Source organism: Xyrauchen texanus, chromosome 11 (genome assembly GCF_025860055.1).
Source record: "Xyrauchen texanus isolate HMW12.3.18 chromosome 11, RBS_HiC_50CHRs, whole genome shotgun sequence".
NCBI classification, from domain to species: Eukaryota; Metazoa; Chordata; class Actinopteri; order Cypriniformes; family Catostomidae; genus Xyrauchen; species Xyrauchen texanus.
This window is the reverse complement of record NC_068286.1, coordinates 427,985-447,984: the sequence shown is the minus strand read 5'-3', so window position 1 is coordinate 447,984 and position 20,000 is coordinate 427,985. Positions and strand designations below refer to the sequence as shown.

Here is a 20,000-nt window from a genome sequence, read left to right as displayed (position 1 = left end):
TACTTGAGACTTGACTCGGACTTGGAAGTTAAAGACTCGGGACTTGACTTGACTTGAGACACGAAGACTTGAATGACTTGAGTGTTAATGACATCATGTTTTCAATTTGAATATAAAATATGTAAATTATTTAAAAAAATAAAGTTGATCCAGCTGGAGTGCAGGCTGAGAATAGTTTTGTCATGACTGGATCACGACACTATAGGCTATCATCAGCCATGCCCTCTCGTACCTTACGCACACCACGCCCACTTAGATCAGATAACACATCAACATGTCAGCCGGAGGGGTAACGTTACCGAGGGTCATCGCTTTCGGCTTCAAAAATTATTATCAAGATGGCAAAAGACGAACAGCGCTTTGCAAGACATGCAACGTTAAGATCGCGGACAGCCAGACAACAACCTCCAATTTCGTCCGCCATTTGAAGAGCCATTCTGCCCAGTAAGTGCTTGTCAGTTTGTTAATTTGATCTGGTTAGTTGGTAGTTAGCTAATGTAATAATAGCAGGGTTCCCACGGGTCCTTGAAATCCTTGAAAGTTTGTGAATCTGAAAAATAAAATTCAAGGCCCTGGAAAGTTCTTGAAAATAAACATACATAGATACAGGTCCTTGAAAGTGCTTGAATTTATTTTGTGCAAGAAGTTTTCTGGAAAAAAAAAATCTGTCCATTAATTTTTTATTTCGCCAACACTTCGTGGCTTATGCTGCATACTAGCCTGCTTGATTTACGTTAGTTACGCGCATTTACGTTAAGTGTTTCCCTCGCGAGGTACTTTGTTTTGTACGTTGCCATGACGTTCACGCGCGCTGGTACCTCAACGTTTCCCACTCACAGACATTGCAAAAATAGGCTTATGGATATACTCTGTGTGAGTGAGTGAGTGAGTGTGTGTGTGGGAGTGTGAGAGCGCGAGGAGTGAGTGTGTGTGTGTGTGTGTGTGAGCGCGAGAGTGAGTGTGTGTGTGTGTGAGCGCGAGAGTGAGTGAGTGAGTGTGGGTGTGGGAGTGTGGGGGAGAGAGTGTGTGGGAGTGTGGGAGAGAGAGAGTGTGTGTGAGAGAGAGTGTGTGAGAGAGGAGAAATGTAACAAAGTTTAATGTACATAACTGTGTTTGAGAGAGAGGGAGGTGTTCAGAGAGGAGTCTGTTGGATGTTAAGCTGTTATTTGTTTTATGGACTCAATGTTGAAAATTTAAAACGTTTCAAACACTGTTGGCAGAAGTGAAAAATAAATAATTTTATGAAGTTACAATTTTGTTTGATTCCATAATGTATTTTACTGAACATGAGTATTGTAATTTACTGACAGTTACTTATATCTTGTCTTTTCACTTTATTATGATCAGATTCTGCAGGTAAAATTACAATAATAAGGTGACTTGACTTGACATAGCCTGTGACTTGACTTGACTTGACTTGCCCAAGAAAAAAATACTTGGGACTTACTTGAGACTTGAAGGTTAAGACTTGAGACTTACTTGAGACTTGAACATGTGTGACTTGGTCCCATCTCTGCCATCTTGCCACACATTTGGGGTTTCAAGCTTGTCTAGCAATGATTCATTACAACATTTAAAACAATGTTCTTGCATAGTTCATTTATGCACACTTATTATGAGCTTATGACGATTGAGAGACTTCATGCATTGCACTTTAAAAACAAGTTTCTCACACAACTTTAACTGAACTGCAAAAATATAGAAGGTTTTCTTTATATAAAAGGAATTGGTGAGCTGACAGCAATTAAAATACACACCTTATATCATTCCACAATGTTGATGTATTAAGTTCATAAACATGTTATTGTATGTGTCAATCCTAATACTTACAGATGGATGAAATACTCTGTGTGTATAATGATTAATAGTGAATATCTGATGGGTTTTCCAGTTGTTCGGCTGTGAAACACTCAGAATAACAGTGAGGTCAAAGGTCAGCGTCTCAGTCCGCAGTGCGCATGCGCGGAAGTGTTCTCACGGGATAAACACTCAGCCGGTGCGTGTTTGTGTGTTTAATGTTTCATTTCATGTGTTTTACATGTTTAAGGTGCTCGTTTGTGCTTTAATGACCGTAAATGTTTTCCTCGTCGAATGTCGTTGCTGTTCGCTGGACGCTTTGAAACGAGAATCGAGCAGAAATCGTGTTTGTTTTCGGACTTATGTGCTTATTAAATGATATTTATTAGCTTATTAATTGATCAATCCAGCGGCTCAATGTAAATGTGATGAGAAAGCAGACCGGGGCTGGTTGTCACATGGACTGTAATGTACACAAATGTGTTGTTTTCTCCAGCAGTGGGTATGAGGACATTTCGGTGAATGATATCCTTTATAAATTCCAATAGCTTCAATATTATTGTAATATATGTTGAGTAAAGAAATAAAACACACATTCAGCCAATAGTGAGATGCTATAAAGGTCGTTTTTTAGCCGGAAAGTTTAACTTTGTTCCTAGGGTAAAGGTCCTTTTTAAATTACTGTCACATGTGACAACTTACCCCTCAAGTAAATCATAAAATGATTAATCGATAACTGACTACTAGAGTCAATGAAAGATACATTAATAAACGTTCGTATGCCGATACAGTTTATTTTAATTCTCTTTGTGTATATCTGTGTGTTCAGATAATATACATTATTAGAGTTAAAGCCACTCTGGATCGCTTTTATTGTTTCTGTTAAGTGGCGGGAAAGCTGGAGACACGTGGACCGTGGCGGGAAAACTGGAGACACGGATGATCATCTGAAGTCTGGAATAATCAAAACAAGTGGTAAGACTTCTGATATCTGCGACTGAACATTGTCTTGTAGGCTATTCCTAATATGGATGGACAGGAGAGATTGGGGCATTTCTTCAATCATAATCAAGTTCAACTGAAGATAATTATTATTCTTCTTAAACTTCTCTTTACCTGACATAAAGCGCATTTCACCTTGAAACATTTGCAACTAAAAACTGATTTTGGAGTTGACCTGCATTTGATTTTAAGCTCATATTATCTGTAGGTTGTTGGTTAACTGTTGACAGCTTGAAATGCAAAGAAATGTAAGTTCAAGTTTGTCAACTCTGACCAGCGAATCCATATGACGAGAGGACATGTGACCAATAGCTACAAGATAAAAAAAAAGCAGCATGTTTTATCGATGCCGGACAGTAGGGCACTAACGATTATTTTAATAATCTAATGATTATTAGAAAGATTATTCAACCTATTCTCTTAAAGCAAGTCTAAATATCTTATTTGCTGCTTCTCAAACGGAAGTTCTGATTCTCGCCCCTCCGAGTCCTCTTTACCTGGACTGGTCGATCAGCTAGGTCCACTGTCGTTAAATGTGCAAGATCATTCAAGGAGTCTTGGAGTGATCTTGGACTCATCACTACTTTTAAATAGACCGATCAGTGCTGTTGTTAAGAGCAGCTTTTTCCATCTGAGATCAATTGCAAAATAAAAAAACTTTCTCTCTAAATCAGATCTAGAAATTGTGATTCAGTCAGGTCCCCTTAGCAACCAAATTGGCCCGGTTGCTAGGGAGGGTAGAGTCACATGAGGTAACCTCCTCGTGGTCGCTATAATGTGGTTCTCGCTCTCGGTGTGGTGAGTTGTGCGTGGATGCCGCGGAGAATAGCGTGAAGCCTCCACACGCGCTACGTCTCCACGGTAACGTGCTCAACAAGTCACGAGATAAGATGCACGGATTGATGTCTCGGATGCGTAGGCAACTGAGATTCGTCCTCCACCACCTGGATTGAGTCACTACACCACCACGAGGACTTAGAGCGCATTGGGAATTGGGCGTTCCAAATTGGGGAGTTTTTTTTTTTCTTTTGTTACAGAATATAAGGGGGTGAAGACTACCCTCTCTCAACTTTCTGTTCACTTCAATCCATTAATTCTGAAAAAAACAATCCTTATGTCCCCTGAATATTGCTATTTTTAACATTTTTGGCCACAGGTAGTAGGACAAGTTGTTTAGCTAGCTACTGCCACAAGCCGTGGTTACACTACTTTGCTCTCTATTCACTCCCCTTCAAACACATCCACTGCACGCAAAAGTTTGGCAAATAGATGATCAAAACATCACGTGGTCACCCCAAAGAATAGCCTCCATATTTCAAAACTACAGTTGAAGTTAGAAGTTTACATACACCTTAGCCAAATATATTTAAAGTCAGGTTTTGACAATCCCTGTCATTTAATCATAGAAAACATTCCCTGTCTTATGTCAGTTAGGGTCACTGATTTATTTTAAGAATGTGAAATGTCAGAATAATAGACGAGAGAATGATTCATTTCAGCGTTTATTTCTTTCATCACATTCCCAGTGGGTCAGAAGATACACTGTTAGTATTTGGCAGCATTGATTTAAATTGTTTAACTTGGGACAAATGTTTTGGGAATCCTTCCACAAGCTTCTCACAATAAGTGCTGGAATTTTGGCCCATTCCTCCAGACAGAACTGCTGTAACTGAGTCAGGTTTGTCGGCCTCCTTGCTCACACATCGTTTTGAGGTCAGGACTTTGTGATGCCCTCTCCAATACCTCGAATTTGTTGTCCTTAAGCCATTTTGCCACAACTTTGGAGGTGTGCTTGGGGTCATTGTCCATTTAGAAGACTCATTTGTGACGGAGCTTTAACTTCCTGTTTGATGTCTTGAGATGTTGCTTCAAAATATCCACATAATGTTCCTTCGTCATGATGTCATCTATTTAGTGAAGTGCACCAGTCCCTCCTGCAGCAAACACCCCCACAACATGATGCTGCACCGCCATGCTTCGCGGTTGGGATGGTGTTCTTCAGCTTACAAGCCTCATTTTCCCTCCAGACATAACGATGGTCATTATGGCCAAACAGTTCAATCTTTGTTTCATCAGACCAGAGGACATTTCTCCTAAAGTCAGATCTTTGTCCCCATTTGCACTTGCAAACTGTATTCTGGCTTTATATGGTGGTTTTGGAGCAGCAGCTTCTTCCTTGCTGAGCAGCCTTTCAGGTGATGTCCATATAGGACTGGTTTTGCTGTGGATCTAGATACTCGTCCACCTGTTTCCTCCAGCATCTTCACAAGGTCCTTTGCTGTTGTTCTGGGATTGATTTGCACTTTTCACACAAACTACGTTCATCTCTAGGAGACAGAATGCGTCTCCTTCCTGAGCGGTATGATGGCTGTGTGGTCACATGATGTTTATACTTGTGTACTATTGTTTGTACAGATGAATGTGGCACCTTCAGGTGTTTGGAAATTGCTCCCAAGGAAGAATCAGACTTGTGGAGGTCCACAATTGTTTTTCTGAGGTCTTGTCTGATTTCATTTGATTTTCCCATGATGTCAAGTAGGGATGAAACGGTTACCGGTTTCATGGTAAACCACATTAAAATTCCCAGATGGTTAGTATTACCGTGTCACTTTTAATTATCATTAAAACCGTGTGCGATTATCATGATTTGTAAAACTCACAATAAATGCTGTCCACACACACCCAGCATGAGTCTGATGCATATGGGTGCAGCGGCAGCATGCAATATTGTTATTGTTGTTTTTTTAGCATATAAACATGGCGGAAGGCAATGAAAGTGCTCGGGAGAATTTCCAACCTTCCAAGACCAAATCAGAAGTGTGGTCATATTTTTGATTTGATAAGAATGCTGAGGGAAAAGTAGTAGAAGATGGTGACTCTGTCTGCAGAGCTTGTCTGAGGAAAGATGCTGCGAAATGGGGCAACGAGTCCAATCTAGCGAGTCATCTTCATGACAACGATCCATCACTTTATAGTGCATGCAAGGTAAGTTAACTTTTAGCTCAGTGCATGAGTTGGGGAAAAGTGAATAGTTGGACAAAATATTTCATTTGGTTGAAATAATTTCTTATCTCACTTGCAAAAAGATTCTAGTAAGTGCATCGCTTTGAGCCAAGACAAACAAACAAGAAAACAAGACCGTAACAAATGTGTGATATTTAAGTGATGTACATTCATACCACTAAAACACGGCTTTTCAAATAATTACGGGGACATGAAATGGTGATTTGAGAGGAATGTTTTAAGATGTTACCTGTTCTTTAATTATTTTATAATCCGTTGCAGTCTACAAAACAATTGTCCAATACAAATACTGAAGTCCTTCAATTTCAGTACCATGGATAACTATAACAGAGACACACGATGGCACCAGTTGTGTTTATGAAAGGAGAGAGCGTGGGACATGAAGCCGGAGTTTCAGGATGAGTGACCAGAATCAAGAATTTCAGAGAGCTATGTTATAACAGTTAGTTTAGTCACCCAACCAACATATTTTGATCATTTCAAATGTGTAAGTTAATAATAATGTAACCACACCACCACACATTTGAACAATACCGTGATAATACTGATAACCGTGATAGTTTCATGATAATTGTGATATGAAATTTTCATTCCGTTACATCTCTAATGTCAAGCAAAGAGGCGTTGTGTTTGAAGGCCTTAAAATACATTCACAGGTACACCTCTAATTCAGTACACCTCCTATCAGAAGCTAATTGGCTAAAGGATCATTTCTGGAATTTTCCAAGCTGCTTAAAGGCACAGTTAACTTAGTGTATGTAAACATCTGACCCACTGGAATTGTGATTATAGTCAATTAAAAGTGAAACAATTGGTCTGTAAACAACTGCTGGACAAATTACTCATGTCATGCACAAAGTAGATGTCCTATGCCAAAAATATAGTTTGATAATATTAAATCTGCGGAGTGGTTAAAAAATGTGTATTAATGACTTCAACCAAAGTGTATGTAAACTTCTTCAACTGTATGTGTTTTTATTGTTGCAGAAAGATAGAAGACTGTATGTAATAACATTTTAATATAATATTGTTATTTGTAATTTACAGTATTTGTTAAAACTGTAACCCTTTTGAGCGTGACTTCATATCCTGTCCATTGTAGTAGCCAAATTAATTTTGCATGCTCAAAGAATAGTGTCACAGCGGCATCGGGTTATAAACGAGATAAACTACAGTGAGCTATGGCAAAGTTTTAGGCTAATCTTTATCTTATGATTTAGGCTTTTCATTATCTTATGACCTTTTTACTTCTTAACAAGTAGACTACAACTGAATATCTAAGTAATAATAAACCATTTGTTTCTTTTTACAGCACAATCATGGTGAGGAATTATAAAAGAAAGACAAACAGAGCGAGCACAGCTCCTGACACCATGCTGAAGGCCGTCAGGCAGGTGCTGGTATTCAAGAAGAACATTAGAGCTGCAGCTGAAGAGTTTGGCATCAATTATCGGACACTTGCCCGCTACTGCACAAAAATCCCCCGAGAAGAGGTCGAGGGAAATGCAGACTATCCGAGCTGCACGGTGGGCTTCACTGGTGCAAGACAAGTATTCAACCCAGAACACGAGACTGAACTGGTCTCCTACATTTCAAGGGCTGCCGACATTTATTATGCGCTTCCACCAGAGGTGATCAGAAAATTTACGTACCAGCTGGCGAAACATCGCCAATTGCAAATACCGTCATCATGGAGAAAGAATAAACAAGCCAGTGCAGATTGGTTTGCCGCCTTCTTAAAGAGACATCCCACGTTGTCCGTCAGGAAACCTGAACCACCAACTCTATTGAGAGCAAGCAACTTCAAAAGAAGCAATATTGAGATGTTTTTTAGCAAGTTGAAGGAGGTGATGGAGCACTACAGTTTCAAACCTGAGGATATTTGGACCATGGATGAGACGGGTGTCACCACCGCCCAAAGACCTGATAGAGTGGTGTCTAGAAAAGCCCTCGCACAAGCATCGGCTGATAAGGGACCACTTGTTACTGTGTCTTTTACCATCTCGGCCAGCGGTAATATGATACCACCCTATTTCGTTTTCCCTCGGATGCAGTTCAGGCAGCACTTCCTCACTGGTGCACCCAGCGAAAGCGCCGGCGGTGCCAATCTGAATGGTTGGATGAGTAAGGAACTGTTTGTTGATTTCCTGGAGCATTTTATACAGCAGACCAAATGCTACCTGGAGAGGCCCTGCCTCCTGCTCCTTGATAGTCATGTATCAAGCCACTGGTCCATTGAGGGGCTCAGTCTTGCAAAAGCAAATGGAATAGTTGCACTCTCCTTCCCTCCACACTGTTCCCTCCTACAGCCTCTGGAGCGGTCTGTTTTTGGCCCATTTAAGAAATGTATCAATGCAGCCATTGACAGTTGGATGCTTGGTGGTCCAGGGAGGAGCGTCACGATCCATCATATTCCAGGAATTGTTGCCACTGCCCTGCCCCTGGCTGCCACCCCAACCAACATTACAGAAGGGTTCAAGGCCTGTGGCATCATCCCGCTGAACCCAAACATTATTGAGGAATCAGATTTTGCTCTCAGTTTTCTTATGGACTCTCTCTCTTCTGCATCCAGTGGCCCAGCAGATACTCATTTTAAGGACGAATACACCCATGATACTCCTGATCATTCATTGTGCACTTCTCTAGAGCCTTCAACATCACACTGTGACCCAGAGCCCACAGCAAATGATCTACAGTCTTGCCAAAGACAAACAACACCAGAGAAGGATGACTGCCATCTTGACTGGCTACCCTGTGATTAGTAGAGCTGGGTATCATTCAAAAAATGTCGATACCTTGACTTTGATACCGGTTCCTGAACGATACTTTTTTCGATACCAATTTTATGAAATCCGTTTTAACAAGATGGCAAACATTACCTCAAAAAAAACTTTGGTTTTATTTTTTCAGTTTGTTGACTTTTTTCCCAGACTCAAAGACTCATCTCCTGAACCTTCTGTTCTCCTCATGCCAGGGTCAGCAGGGGCAGAGGCTATAACTTTAATATGAGGAGGACTAAACTGTTCATTACAGACAACCATAAGGATAAGTACGGTTTAACAAGATAACTAGTTTAATGTGTTAAACTTGATCAGTTCCTGTCAACCTTAAAGTATTTTTAGCATCGATTTAGCTAGCTATCTATAGCCATACATCCAAACAATATCTAACGTTACGTAGGTCCCAGTTTATAGGACTATGTCACAGTGAACAGAAATGTTAATTTATCAAGTACACAAGCATGTTACCACTACAAGTTTGTTTATTGGTTTGTTTGGTCAACGTTAACCTTACCTGTCGGAGTCCCATTCATAGCACAGCTGCATTCATCAGTAGTTTTGGAGGAGGACTCGTATGGTTGGGCATGTTGGAGGACTCGTGTGGTTGGGCATGTTGGAGGACTCGTGTGGTTGGGCATGTTGGAGGAGGACTCGTGTGATGGGCATGTTGGACGAGGACTCGTGAGGTGGGCATGTTGGAGGAAGCTCTGTGGCAGGAGGACACTGAAAGGATGATTGCACTGGCTCGGTCTTGCAGTTGAAGCTGCTCTTAAGTTTATTCCGTGCACTGTCAAGTGCTTCATCAGATCTGTCACGTTGCCGGTCTTGGCAGCAATTATCTTGTCGCAATTGCATCGTGCACTGTTGACATCGAGCCTGGTGAAATGTAGCCAACCATTTGATCTTTTCCACATCTTTTACATCTATTGGGACGCATACACACTACAGCCTCACTGTTGAGCCGCGTCTCTGGGCGTAACCGGCGTAAACTCGTGTTTATTCTTGATGCCTAAACGCAGCCAATCATCAGATTTGGGCACATCTAGCATGCTACATGCTTATCACTGACGTTGACATGATTAACCCCTTAGGTATCGAAATTTGGTACCGAACGACAAGACATTTTTCGATACTTGATTGTTTAGAGGCAATTCAGTCAATGCCTAAAATGTATCGAACTCAATACCCAGCCCTAGTGATTTAGAGAGACTAGTCTTAGCAAATAAAAAGAGGAGAGATAAAGGCTGCAACAACAAGAACAGATGTGCAAGAATGTTTCTGCCTTGTTTTCAATTAATCTTTTTGAAATGTTACACTGAGATACGTCTGGTTGCAGTGCTTTGTGTCTGTCTACATATGCCACAACTGTAAAAGTGATGTTTCTCTCTCTCTCTCTCTCTCTCTCTCTCATACTTCACATTCAATTCATCCATTCGCATCACTGTTGGCCAAAACATTGTTTCAGTATTTGTGCCTTTTACCATTTGTGCAGTTTCATGCATTGATTGTGTCACACAAAAACAGTTTTATTGTTGAAAGTCATTAAATATTACACATTTTAAACATATGCTGTGGAACGTTGCTTTTTCACTTCAGAAAGGTTTTTGGGAGAAGGTTTTCTCTCAAAACAGTGTTAATTAACAGTAGATTCCCATTGTGAAAACTCACCCCAAATTTGTTTTTGTTTTAGCCAAGACTTTCAATGTAAAGATTGTAACACTTTATTTTATTTTTTTTTACTAAAATACTTTCTGCTATCCCAGCTTAATATGCAGAAACGATTATAAGAAAACCATTTATAGATTGATTTCCTCAAACTGAAAACATTCGAGCAGCCTGTCCAGCCTGACACAAACACATTAGCTTGACCATTGGCGTGAATTTGGGGCAGGACTATCTGCTTGTTTCATCAACAGCAGACGGGGAGTATTTGAAAAGGCTGTTTGAAAAATGTATATTCTAGCAATCCTGTTTGGTGATGTAAGTGGCACAGAAATGTACACTTAAGCTTTAATGCGTGTATCTATACCGAAGATTACTTTTAAATATGCACTCAGTGACCATTTTATTGTCAACGTCTGTAGTCCTACTTATTGATGTGATTATCTAATCAGCCTATCATGTGGCAGCAGTGCAATGGATAAGATCATGCAGATATGGGTCAGGAGCTTCCGTTAATGTTCACATCAACCATCAGAATTAGGAAAGAACGTGGCATGATTTTTTGTGCCAGACGGTCTGAATTGAGTATTTCTGTGCTGAAATCAGCCCTTCTGGCACCAACAATCATTCCATTGAGATCACTTTTTTCCATTGTCATGATTTTTGTGAACATGATCTGAAGCTCATGACCCAAATATGCATGATCTTATGCATTGCACTGCTGCCACACAATTGTCTGTTTAGATAATCACAAGAATAAGTAGGTGTACAGGTGTTCCTAATAAAGAGGTCACTCGAATGTATATTCACTACAGTAAAACGTGTGACAACTTGCCCTGGTCTCCCCTGTTTGTTCTGCTACAAAATGAAACTGAATAAACACGTTTATATAATCTCTGAAATGAATGTAGTTATTTTCTTTTTAACTGCTCACAGTTACAATCATATTAAAAAGGCAATATTTTGAGTGTCAGGCAATCATAAATGTCTCTCTTAATGATGTCTTTGTGTTCAGATGTTCATCATGAGTTTGCAGGTGGATTTGATGTGCTGTAAATCAGTAGGAACTGATCTGTCCATGCTGGATATTGATGATTTGATGACAGAAATCTCTCAGCTGAAGAAAGAGGTGGCGTTACTGGAGGCAAAGCTGAGGGAAAGAGGAGATCCACTGAACGGAGAGGTTTGTACAGCTGTTAAATATATCAAGAGTCCAGATGAGTCAGTACAGTGATTGTGTTGTGTTTGTCAGGAGCTGGAGAAGGTTTCCTGTCAATCTTCAGTGTGTGTGACTGATGGGACCTCCACAGAATGTCAGGATTTAGTGTGGAGCGTCAGAGATCAGAGATCCAGAGACACACAGGACTCAGAGCTCAGCCTCACTTTACTCTGTTATACTGACGCTCAGGAGAGTGTGTGTGACAGTAATCAGGGTGATCAAACCTCCACAGAGTCTCTGGCTTCTGTCTGTAACGCTGGAGAACAGCAGATGCTGCAGATACCATTGAAGATGTGTTCAGTGAAGCTGCTGGACTGCAGGAACCTGATGGAGATGAGAGGAGAAACCACAGCAGAGGAACAGCAGAGTGAAGAAGATGAGGAAAACGATGATGACGATTTTATTCCTACAGGTATGTGTCTTCATTAAATGTTCTATCTTTCTATGTGACTTGACTCATGGACTGTGAAATCAGTTCCAGAGAGAGCAACTCTGGATTAGTCAATTCTGTAGGTTCAGTGACTCTGGATTATTCCATTTTATTGGTGCAGTGACACTGGAGTAAATACAGCCAATGAGGGAATTTGGCTAGACTTGTTAGAAGTTCTAATAAGTTTTCTATTTCCTATTAGAAACATATTATTTACAAGTTTGGACACCTGGGTTCACTTCTAATCTTTACAAGAAGTGTCTGGGATTATTAATGACCACAGAGAGTCAGGTCCTCTGTTTAACATCTCATTCGAAGAACAGACAATGGATTAGTCAGTTCTTTAGGGGAAAGGGCACGTAATTAGTTGGTTCTGAAGGGGCAGTGACTGGATAAGTTGGTTGTGTAGTGGCAGTGACTCTGGATTAGTTTGTTCTTTGGGGAAGTGACTCTGGATTATTTGATTCTGTAGAGGCAGTGACTCTGGATTATTTGATTCTGTAGAGGCAGTGACTCTGGATTATTTGATTCTGTAGAGGCAGTGACTCTGGATTATTTGATTCTGTAGAGGCAGTGACTCTGGATGAGTTGGTTCTGTAGGGGCATTGAATCTGGATTAGTTGGTTCTGTAGGGGCATTTAATCTGGATTAGTTGGTTCTGTAGGGGCAGTGACTGAATTTGTTGGTTCTGTAGTGGCAGTGACTGGATTAGTCTGTGCTTTAGGGGTAGTGACTCTGGATTAGTTAGTTCTGTAGAGGTAATGACTAGTTGGTTCTGTAGGGGGCAAGGACTCTGGATTAGTTGGTTCTGTACAGTCAGTGACTGGATTAGTTGGTTCAATAGGGGCAATGACTCTGGATTAGTTGGTTCAATAGGGGCAATGACTCTGGATTAGTTGGTTCTGTAGGGGCAGTGACTCTGGATTAGTTGGTTCTGTTCAGTCAGTGACTGGATTAGTTGGTTCAATAGGGGCAATGACTCTGGATTAGTTGGTTCTGTAGGGGCAGTAACTCTGGATTAGTTGGTTTTGTAGGGGCAGTGACTCTTGATTAGTTGGTTCTATAGGGGCAGTGACTCTTAGTAGGTTCTGTAGGGGCAAGGAATCTGGATTAGATGGTTCTGTAGGGGCAAGGAATCTGGATTAGATGGTTGTGTAGGGGCAAGGACTCTGGTTTAGATGGTTCTGTATAGTCAGTGACTGGATTAGTTGGTTCTGTAGGGGCAAGAACTATGGATTAGTTGGTTCTGTACAGTCAGTGACTGGATTAGTTGGTTCAATGGGGCAATGACTCTGGATTAGTTGGTTCTGTAGGGGCAGTGACTCTTGATTAGATGGTTCTGTAGGGGCAAGGAATCTGGATTAGATGGTTCTGTAGGGGCAAGGACTCTGGTTTAGATGGTTCTGTACAGTCAGTGACTGGATTAGTTGGTTCTGTAGGGGCAAGAACTATGGATTAGTTGGTTCTGTAGGGGCAAGAACTATGGATTAGTTGGTTCTGTAGAGGCAGTGACTCTGGATTAGTTGGTTCTGTAGAGGCAGTGACTCTGGATTAGTTGGTTCTGTAGGAGCAGTGACACTGGATTAGTTGGTTCTTTTGGGGCATGGACTCTGAATTAAATGGTTTTGTTGGGGCAAGGACTCTGGATTACAGTATTTTGTTCTCTAGGGACAGTAGCTCTGGATTAGTTTATTCTATAGGGGCAGTGATTTTGGATTTGATGGTTCTGTATGGGCAAGGACTCTGGATTAGATTGTTCTGTAGGGGTAGGGACTCTGGATTAGATGGTTCTGTAGGGGCAGTGACTCTTAGTAGGTTCTGTAGGGGCAAGGAATCTGGATTAGATGGTTCTGTAGGGGCAAGGAATCTGGATTAGATGGTTGTGTAGGGGCAAGGACTCTGGTTTAGATGGTTCTGTATAGTCAGTGACTGGATTAGTTGGTTCTGTATGGGCAAGGACTCTGGATTAGATTGTTCTGTAGGGGTAGGGACTCTGGATTAGATGGTTCTGTAGGGGCAGTGACTCTTAGTAGGTTCTGTAGGGGCAAGGAATCTGGATTAGATGGTTCTGTAGGGGCAAGGAATCTGGATTAGATGGTTGTGTAGGGGCAAGGACTCTGGTTTAGATGGTTCTGTATAGTCAGTGACTGGATTAGTTGGGTCTGTAGGGGCAAGGACTCTGGTTTAGATGGTTCTGTAGAGGCAGTGACTCCGGATTAGTTGGTTCTGTAGGGGCAAGGACTCTTAGTTGGTTCTGTAGGAGCAGTGACTCTGGATTAGTTGGTTCTTTTGGGGCATGGACTCTGAATTAAATGGTTTTGTTGGGGCATGGACTCTGGATTACTCTGGATTAATTGGTTCTTTAGGGGTAGTGTCCATGGATTAGTCAGTTCTGTAGGAGCAGGGCCTCTGGATTAATTGGTCCTGTAGGTGCAGGGAATCTGGATTACAGTATTTTGTTCTCTAGGGACAGTAACTCTAGATTAGTTGGTTCTGTAGGGGCAGAGACTCTGGATTAGTCAATTCTGTAGGAGTAGGGACTCTGGATTAGTCAATTCTGTAGGGATAGGGACTCTGGATTAATTGGTTCTTTAGGGGAAGTGTCCATGGATTAGTCAGTTCTGTAGGGGCAGGGACTCTGGATTAATTGGTTCTTTAGGGGTAGTGTCCATGGATTAGTCAATTCTGTAGGGATAGGGACTCTGGATTAATTGGTTCTTTAGGGGTAGTGTCCATGGATTAGTCAATTCTGTAGGGGCAGGGACTCTGGATTATTATAGTTTGTTCTCTAGGGATAGTAGCTCTGGATTAGTTTGATCTATAGGGGCAGTGATTTTGGATTAGTCAGTTCAGTAGGGGCAGGATCCAGCTTCACATTGGCTGTTGGGGTTGTATTTACAATGTCATTCATAATGAAACTTGTTGTACTAATCATTGAGGATTGAGAGCAGATTATGTTAAATGTTTGGCAGGAAAGAGGGTCTGTGTGAGCATATTGGCTTTTAGAGCCAATGTACCTATAGAGTTTGCAGTGTTGGTACATGTAGGTCATAATTAAAATGTTAGTATTATGTTCCTTTTTTTAGGTTCAAACTTTGGTTCATCTTCTGATGGAGAAATGGCTTCTACATCAAAAGAGCGTCAGCCAGCACAGAGTCTTTCCTGCATCACCTGTGAGAAGACATTCACCTCGCAGGGACATTTAGCGAGACATGAGAGAAAACACACGGAGCAGAAATTCTTCAAATGTAGGAGATGTGGGAGCAGCTTTTCTACCTTACAAGAAAGGAACCGTCATTCAAAAGAGCACAGAGTAAAGAAGGAGCTCCTCTGTGGGCAATGTGGGAAGGTTTTTCACTCTTCTGGTTATCTTAAAGTTCACATGGAAACCCATGGTGAGAGCAACCCTTTCCACTGCAGTGAGTGTGACAAGTTTTTCAGCAGCAAAGCAAATCTTGATACTCATAAAAGAATACACACTGGGGAAAAACCATATCAATGTCCTCACTGTGAGAAGAGATTCAATAACAGATCCCATCTGAATGCACATGTGCACTTGCACACCAATGAAAGGCCAAATCAGTGCAGTGAATGTGGGAAAACCTTTACACAGCTGTCTTATTTAAAGGTACACCAACGAATACACTCTGAACACAAACATTATCAGTGCTCTCACTGTGATAAACGGTTCAGTACAAAATATAGTCTCCAATGCCACGAGAGAATGCACACTGGAGAGAAACCTTACCTCTGCTCTCACTGTGGTAAGAGATTTTCTGGTCCAGGTGATTTGAGAGTTCATCTGAGAGTGCACACGGGAGAAAAGCCTTATCACTGTAGCGATTGTGGGATGAATTTCAGTCAACAAACTAATTTAGTGATGCACCAGAGGACACATACTGGAGAAAGACCTTACAAATGCACTCAGTGTGACAAAACATTTGCTCGATCTGATATTCTTAAAGTCCACGAGAGAGTGCACACAGGAGAGAAACCTTACAGCTGCTCCATCTGCGAGGAGAGATTCACTTATTTAGGAAGTTTTCAGACTCATCAGAAGAAACATATAAAAGAAGAAACTGAATTGGAATCACTATAGCATCTTTTGCCAGCTCATCCCCATCCATTAATTGGCTCTATGACTCTCTCCTCTCCACCAGTGTGGTGGGTGTACTGACGCACTATAGCTGCTGTCAATCATCCAGGTGTGTTGTGCACACTGGTGGAGATTCCTTAATGTCTTCAGGATTTCCTGGTTTATAATTAGCGATTCACAGATACCAATTTAAGCCCTGATATTATCTGTTACAGCAAGTATTAATATGACCTTAATTAAACCTGTAAAATATTACAAAAAGCATAATCTTTATTATTTTGGGCTTTTGTACAGGGTTGGGCAACTGGTGGGCATCTGTATCCTTGAATACGGCCCGTCGGACAAGACAAAGGATTGATTTTATTTCTTTAACATTAAGGGGATTGTGTAAAGAGTGGAGTGGTGGTGTAGTGGTCTAAAGCAGAGAACTGGTAATCAGAAGGTCACTGGTTCGATCCCCACAGACACCACCGTTGTGTCATTGAGTAAAACACTTAACTCCAGGTTGCTCCGGGGGGATTGTCCCTGTAATAAGTGCTCTGTATAATACATTGGTACTCAGAAGGTCACTGGTTTGATCCCCACAGTCACCACCATTGTGTCCTTGAGTAAGGCACTTAACTCCAGGTTGCTCCGGGGGGATTGTCCCTGTAATAAGTGCTCTGTATAATACATTGGTACTCAGAAGGTTGCTGGTTTGATCCCCACAGTCACCACCATTGTGTTCTTGAGTAAGGCACTTAACTCCAGGTTGCTCCGGGGGGATTGTCCCTGTAATAAGTGCTCTGTATAATACATTGGTACTCAGAAGGTTGCTGGTTTGATCCCCACAGTCACCACCATTGTGTCCTTGAATAAGACACTTAACTCCAGGTTGCTCCGGGGGGATTGTCCCTGTAATAAGTGCTCTGTATAATACATTGGTACTCAGAAGGTTGCTGGTTTGATCCCCACAGTCACCACCATTGTGTCCTTGAGTAAGGCACTTAACTCCAGGTTGCTCCGGGGGGATTGTCCCTGTAATAAGTGCACTGTATAATACATTGGTACTCAGAAGGTTGCTGGTTTGATCCCCACAGTCACCACCATTGTGTCCTTGAGTAAGACACTTAACTCCAGGTTGCTCCGGGGGGATTGTCCCTGTAATAAGTGCACTGTAAGTCACTTTGGATAAGAGCGTCTGCCAAATGCATAAATGTAAATCTTGCATTCACTTTATGGTGTTATTACAACAATTGAGCAGAACAGATCGCTTGTTTTTAACAGAGCTGCAGTTCTCTGTAGGATTGTAACGTGCAACATCTTACACTTACTCATCATTTATTAGGTAAATTGAGCTAAAGTTTACCTCAGCGACATGTGCGCGCTATTGTGGACATGTCTTTTGTTTGCCTGGATATGCAATCATCACTTATGCGGTTTCGCTCGTGCTTGTGAAGAAGAGAATGTTTGAGATGCATGATCGATGAGAAGTCTTGTGAATAGAATGTGATGCACGGGACTGTTCGATCCGTGTGTGTTGAAATGTTTTATATTAATGCACTGAAATTGTGTGTTTGTATCCAGTATTGTTATTGATGATAATATTCCTATAAGCAGTTTTGAGGTGGGGTTGTAATTGTTGTCAGGTCTTTAGTGTTTGTCTGTCGCAGATAAGATAAATTGTCTTGAAATGTAAGTTTAAAGTATATTGCTTGTCAATCGAACATGAGTTTGTACATGTGAACGGCTTGTTTATGTAAAAATGCAGATATAGGCAACACAATGTTTAAAAGGACATTGCATTATTTGTGCATTTATGCACACTAGTGAGGAAATGAAGCGTGAACATTGCTGCCCATCCTGCTTTAGTGCAATGACACAGATTAACTGATGTTTTATTCATGCGTGTAAATGTAAAGCTGTCTTTAGGGTATCGGCTCTTTTGGGGTTCTCAGCATCGAACAGATTAAAGCCCTGTGATTACCTAACACAGCAGAATCATTTATCACAAACTCACACAAGCCTCCAGTGAAGATGAATGTAATCAGATTATTTATTATGTTTCAGGAGTGACCAGCAGAACTCTCTTGATCTGTATTCTTCCGCTGGATCAGCCCAATCAAATATAATTTATTCATATACACAGAAATAATTCATCCTTGAAGATGTGATCCATTCAAGAAAAACAACTTTTAAATATTATACAGAGACAGTAAATACAGAGACTGTGATGTCATCAATGCAGCAGCTGGAGTGTCATCACGGGAACAGCCAATAGGAACAGCTGCAGACAGACAGGAGCCCAAACTCTGGACCCGGCCGCTGCACAGACAGACAGAGAGACAGACAGATGAAATGAGCGGTTGCTGCTGTAGATGTTTGAAGATGTCCATCAGGATCAGTGAATTATGAAGTAATGGGACCATGAAAAGCAGCTTAAGGCAGATGATGTCTATTGTTATTTTCAGAAGTGATCAGACTCTTGTGCTACAGAAGAAGTGTTGCATTGTCTACGTGAGTTACACGTCACAAAGATCAACGTGCATTCAGTGAAAAACAGCATTTCTGCAGCCAAGAATTTCATTCAGTGTTCAGGAATAATGTTCCCTGAGGAATGACACTGGACCCGGCTCATGATATCAGATATTGGTGTTACCTGTGGTGGAGGTGGGGATCGCGCCGGCGACTGAAGCGGTGCTGCTCTGTGATGACGGCGCTTTGGTTGTGCTGTTGGTCACAGTGGAGTTCCTGCCGCCCGTCAGGCCGATCTTGAGCGTGTCCAGATCCGACTGCAGCTGCAGTTTAACCCATTCCTGCACCTGTGATGCGCTTTCATACGTCTTCAGATCGGCTACATTCACACCCAACAAACTCTTCACGTCCACCACATTCAGCGTCTACACACACAGATCAAGTTTGATTATTGTGGGTTAAATACTTCTGTGACACTGTTCATCATCACACAACAATCCCTTCCTGAACTGTCCTGAGTCACTGACACGCGCATCACATGATCAGTTAAACTGGAAGGACACTCACGTTGATCACGCTTTGCTCCAGACCAATGAAGGTGATCAGATCCATACTGACGTTGGAATTTACAAGTTTACGAATAAATGTAGAATCAGCACCACCTGTACACACACACACACACACACACACACACACATATGAGATTAACAGTGTGAGGTCACGCTTTGCATAATGTATGTTGTTTGTGTGTTACCGAGGTAAGACTGCATGAGCTGGTATGTTGTGGTGCTGATGGTGTCTGTGCTGCGTGTGTTTGTTGCACTGAATGCGTTCTGAGCGATACTGAACAGAGTCCTCTTCTTCTCTGAACTGCAGTTAGTGAGAGAGAGAGCAGCAGCCCGTCTGCACACACACACACACACACACACACACACGTATGGGAGTATTAATGTGTGTGAAATCAGCTATAACGATATAAAACACAAAATATAATAACAATGTTGAGTTCTGGGTTACATTCATTTGTTTTGTATTTGGTTGTGCTATACACATGTTATAACATACAGTGTAATATAACACAAAACAGCTTATATCAACATAACTCAAACTTCAAATATCAATGTTTTTTTGTGTTGCGTTGTTATACACGTTATAACATATAACAAAAACATACAGTATAAAATAACACAAAACAACATATAACTGAACAACATTTAATAACATAAAACAATGTTGTGTTTTATGTTATTCACGTTATAACATATAACATAACACAACATATAACAACATACAGTATAACACAAATCATAACGTGATTCAACGCATCTAAAAGTAACAACATATAAGAGAATAAGATCTGAATGTTTGTGTTGGCACTCACTCCACACTGGCTGCGGTGATGTTGTTCAGCACACTGATGTTCAGTGCACACAGATTTGATCCTCTGATAGAGTTCAGTTCATAAGTGCCCAGAGAGTTTCCATTCACACTCAGATACTTACTGACGATCAGCTGAACCTGAGAGACCATTCAACA

At 41.3% G+C, this 20,000-nt stretch overlaps 2 protein-coding genes across 57 annotated transcripts in view; one reads left to right on the top strand and one right to left on the bottom strand.

Annotated features, from left to right (window-relative positions):
* Window positions 1–1,957: 1,957 nt before the first annotated feature.
* Window positions 1,958–20,000, top strand: part of LOC127652205 (zinc finger protein 501-like) — a 277,426-nt gene continuing 259,383 nt past the window's right edge. The window contains exons 1-5 of one of the 8 annotated variants that reach the window (XM_052138334.1): window positions 1,958–1,996; window positions 2,685–2,772; window positions 11,281–11,448; window positions 11,518–11,896; window positions 15,001–16,840. In XM_052138334.1, the coding sequence (XP_051994294.1) occupies window positions 11,281–11,448; window positions 11,518–11,896; window positions 15,001–16,013 (1,560 nt within the window). In that variant the 5' untranslated portion in view covers window positions 1,958–1,996; window positions 2,685–2,772 and the 3' untranslated portion in view covers window positions 16,014–16,840. Of the gene's footprint in view, window positions 1,997–2,247; window positions 2,773–7,135; window positions 10,984–11,005; window positions 11,449–11,517; window positions 11,897–15,000; window positions 17,830–18,059; window positions 18,163–20,000 lie in introns of those variants that run through there. The other 7 variants (XR_007971682.1, XR_007971679.1, XR_007971680.1 and 4 more) reach the window with 7 other exon arrangements.
* mslnb (mesothelin b) overlaps window positions 18,033–20,000 on the bottom strand; it is an 89,398-nt gene continuing 87,430 nt past the window's right edge. For 37 of the 49 annotated variants that reach the window (XM_052138306.1, XM_052138298.1, XM_052138299.1 and 34 more), the window contains exons 59-63: window positions 19,846–19,982; window positions 19,219–19,367; window positions 19,032–19,126; window positions 18,649–18,889; window positions 18,033–18,314 (exon numbers count right to left, since the gene is read on the bottom strand). In XM_052138306.1, the coding sequence (XP_051994266.1) occupies window positions 18,229–18,314; window positions 18,649–18,889; window positions 19,032–19,126; window positions 19,219–19,367; window positions 19,846–19,982 (708 nt within the window). In that variant the 3' untranslated portion in view covers window positions 18,033–18,228. The remainder of the gene's footprint in view (window positions 18,315–18,648; window positions 18,890–19,031; window positions 19,127–19,218; window positions 19,368–19,845; window positions 19,983–20,000) is intronic. The other 12 variants (XM_052138318.1, XM_052138320.1, XM_052138327.1 and 9 more) reach the window with 2 other exon arrangements.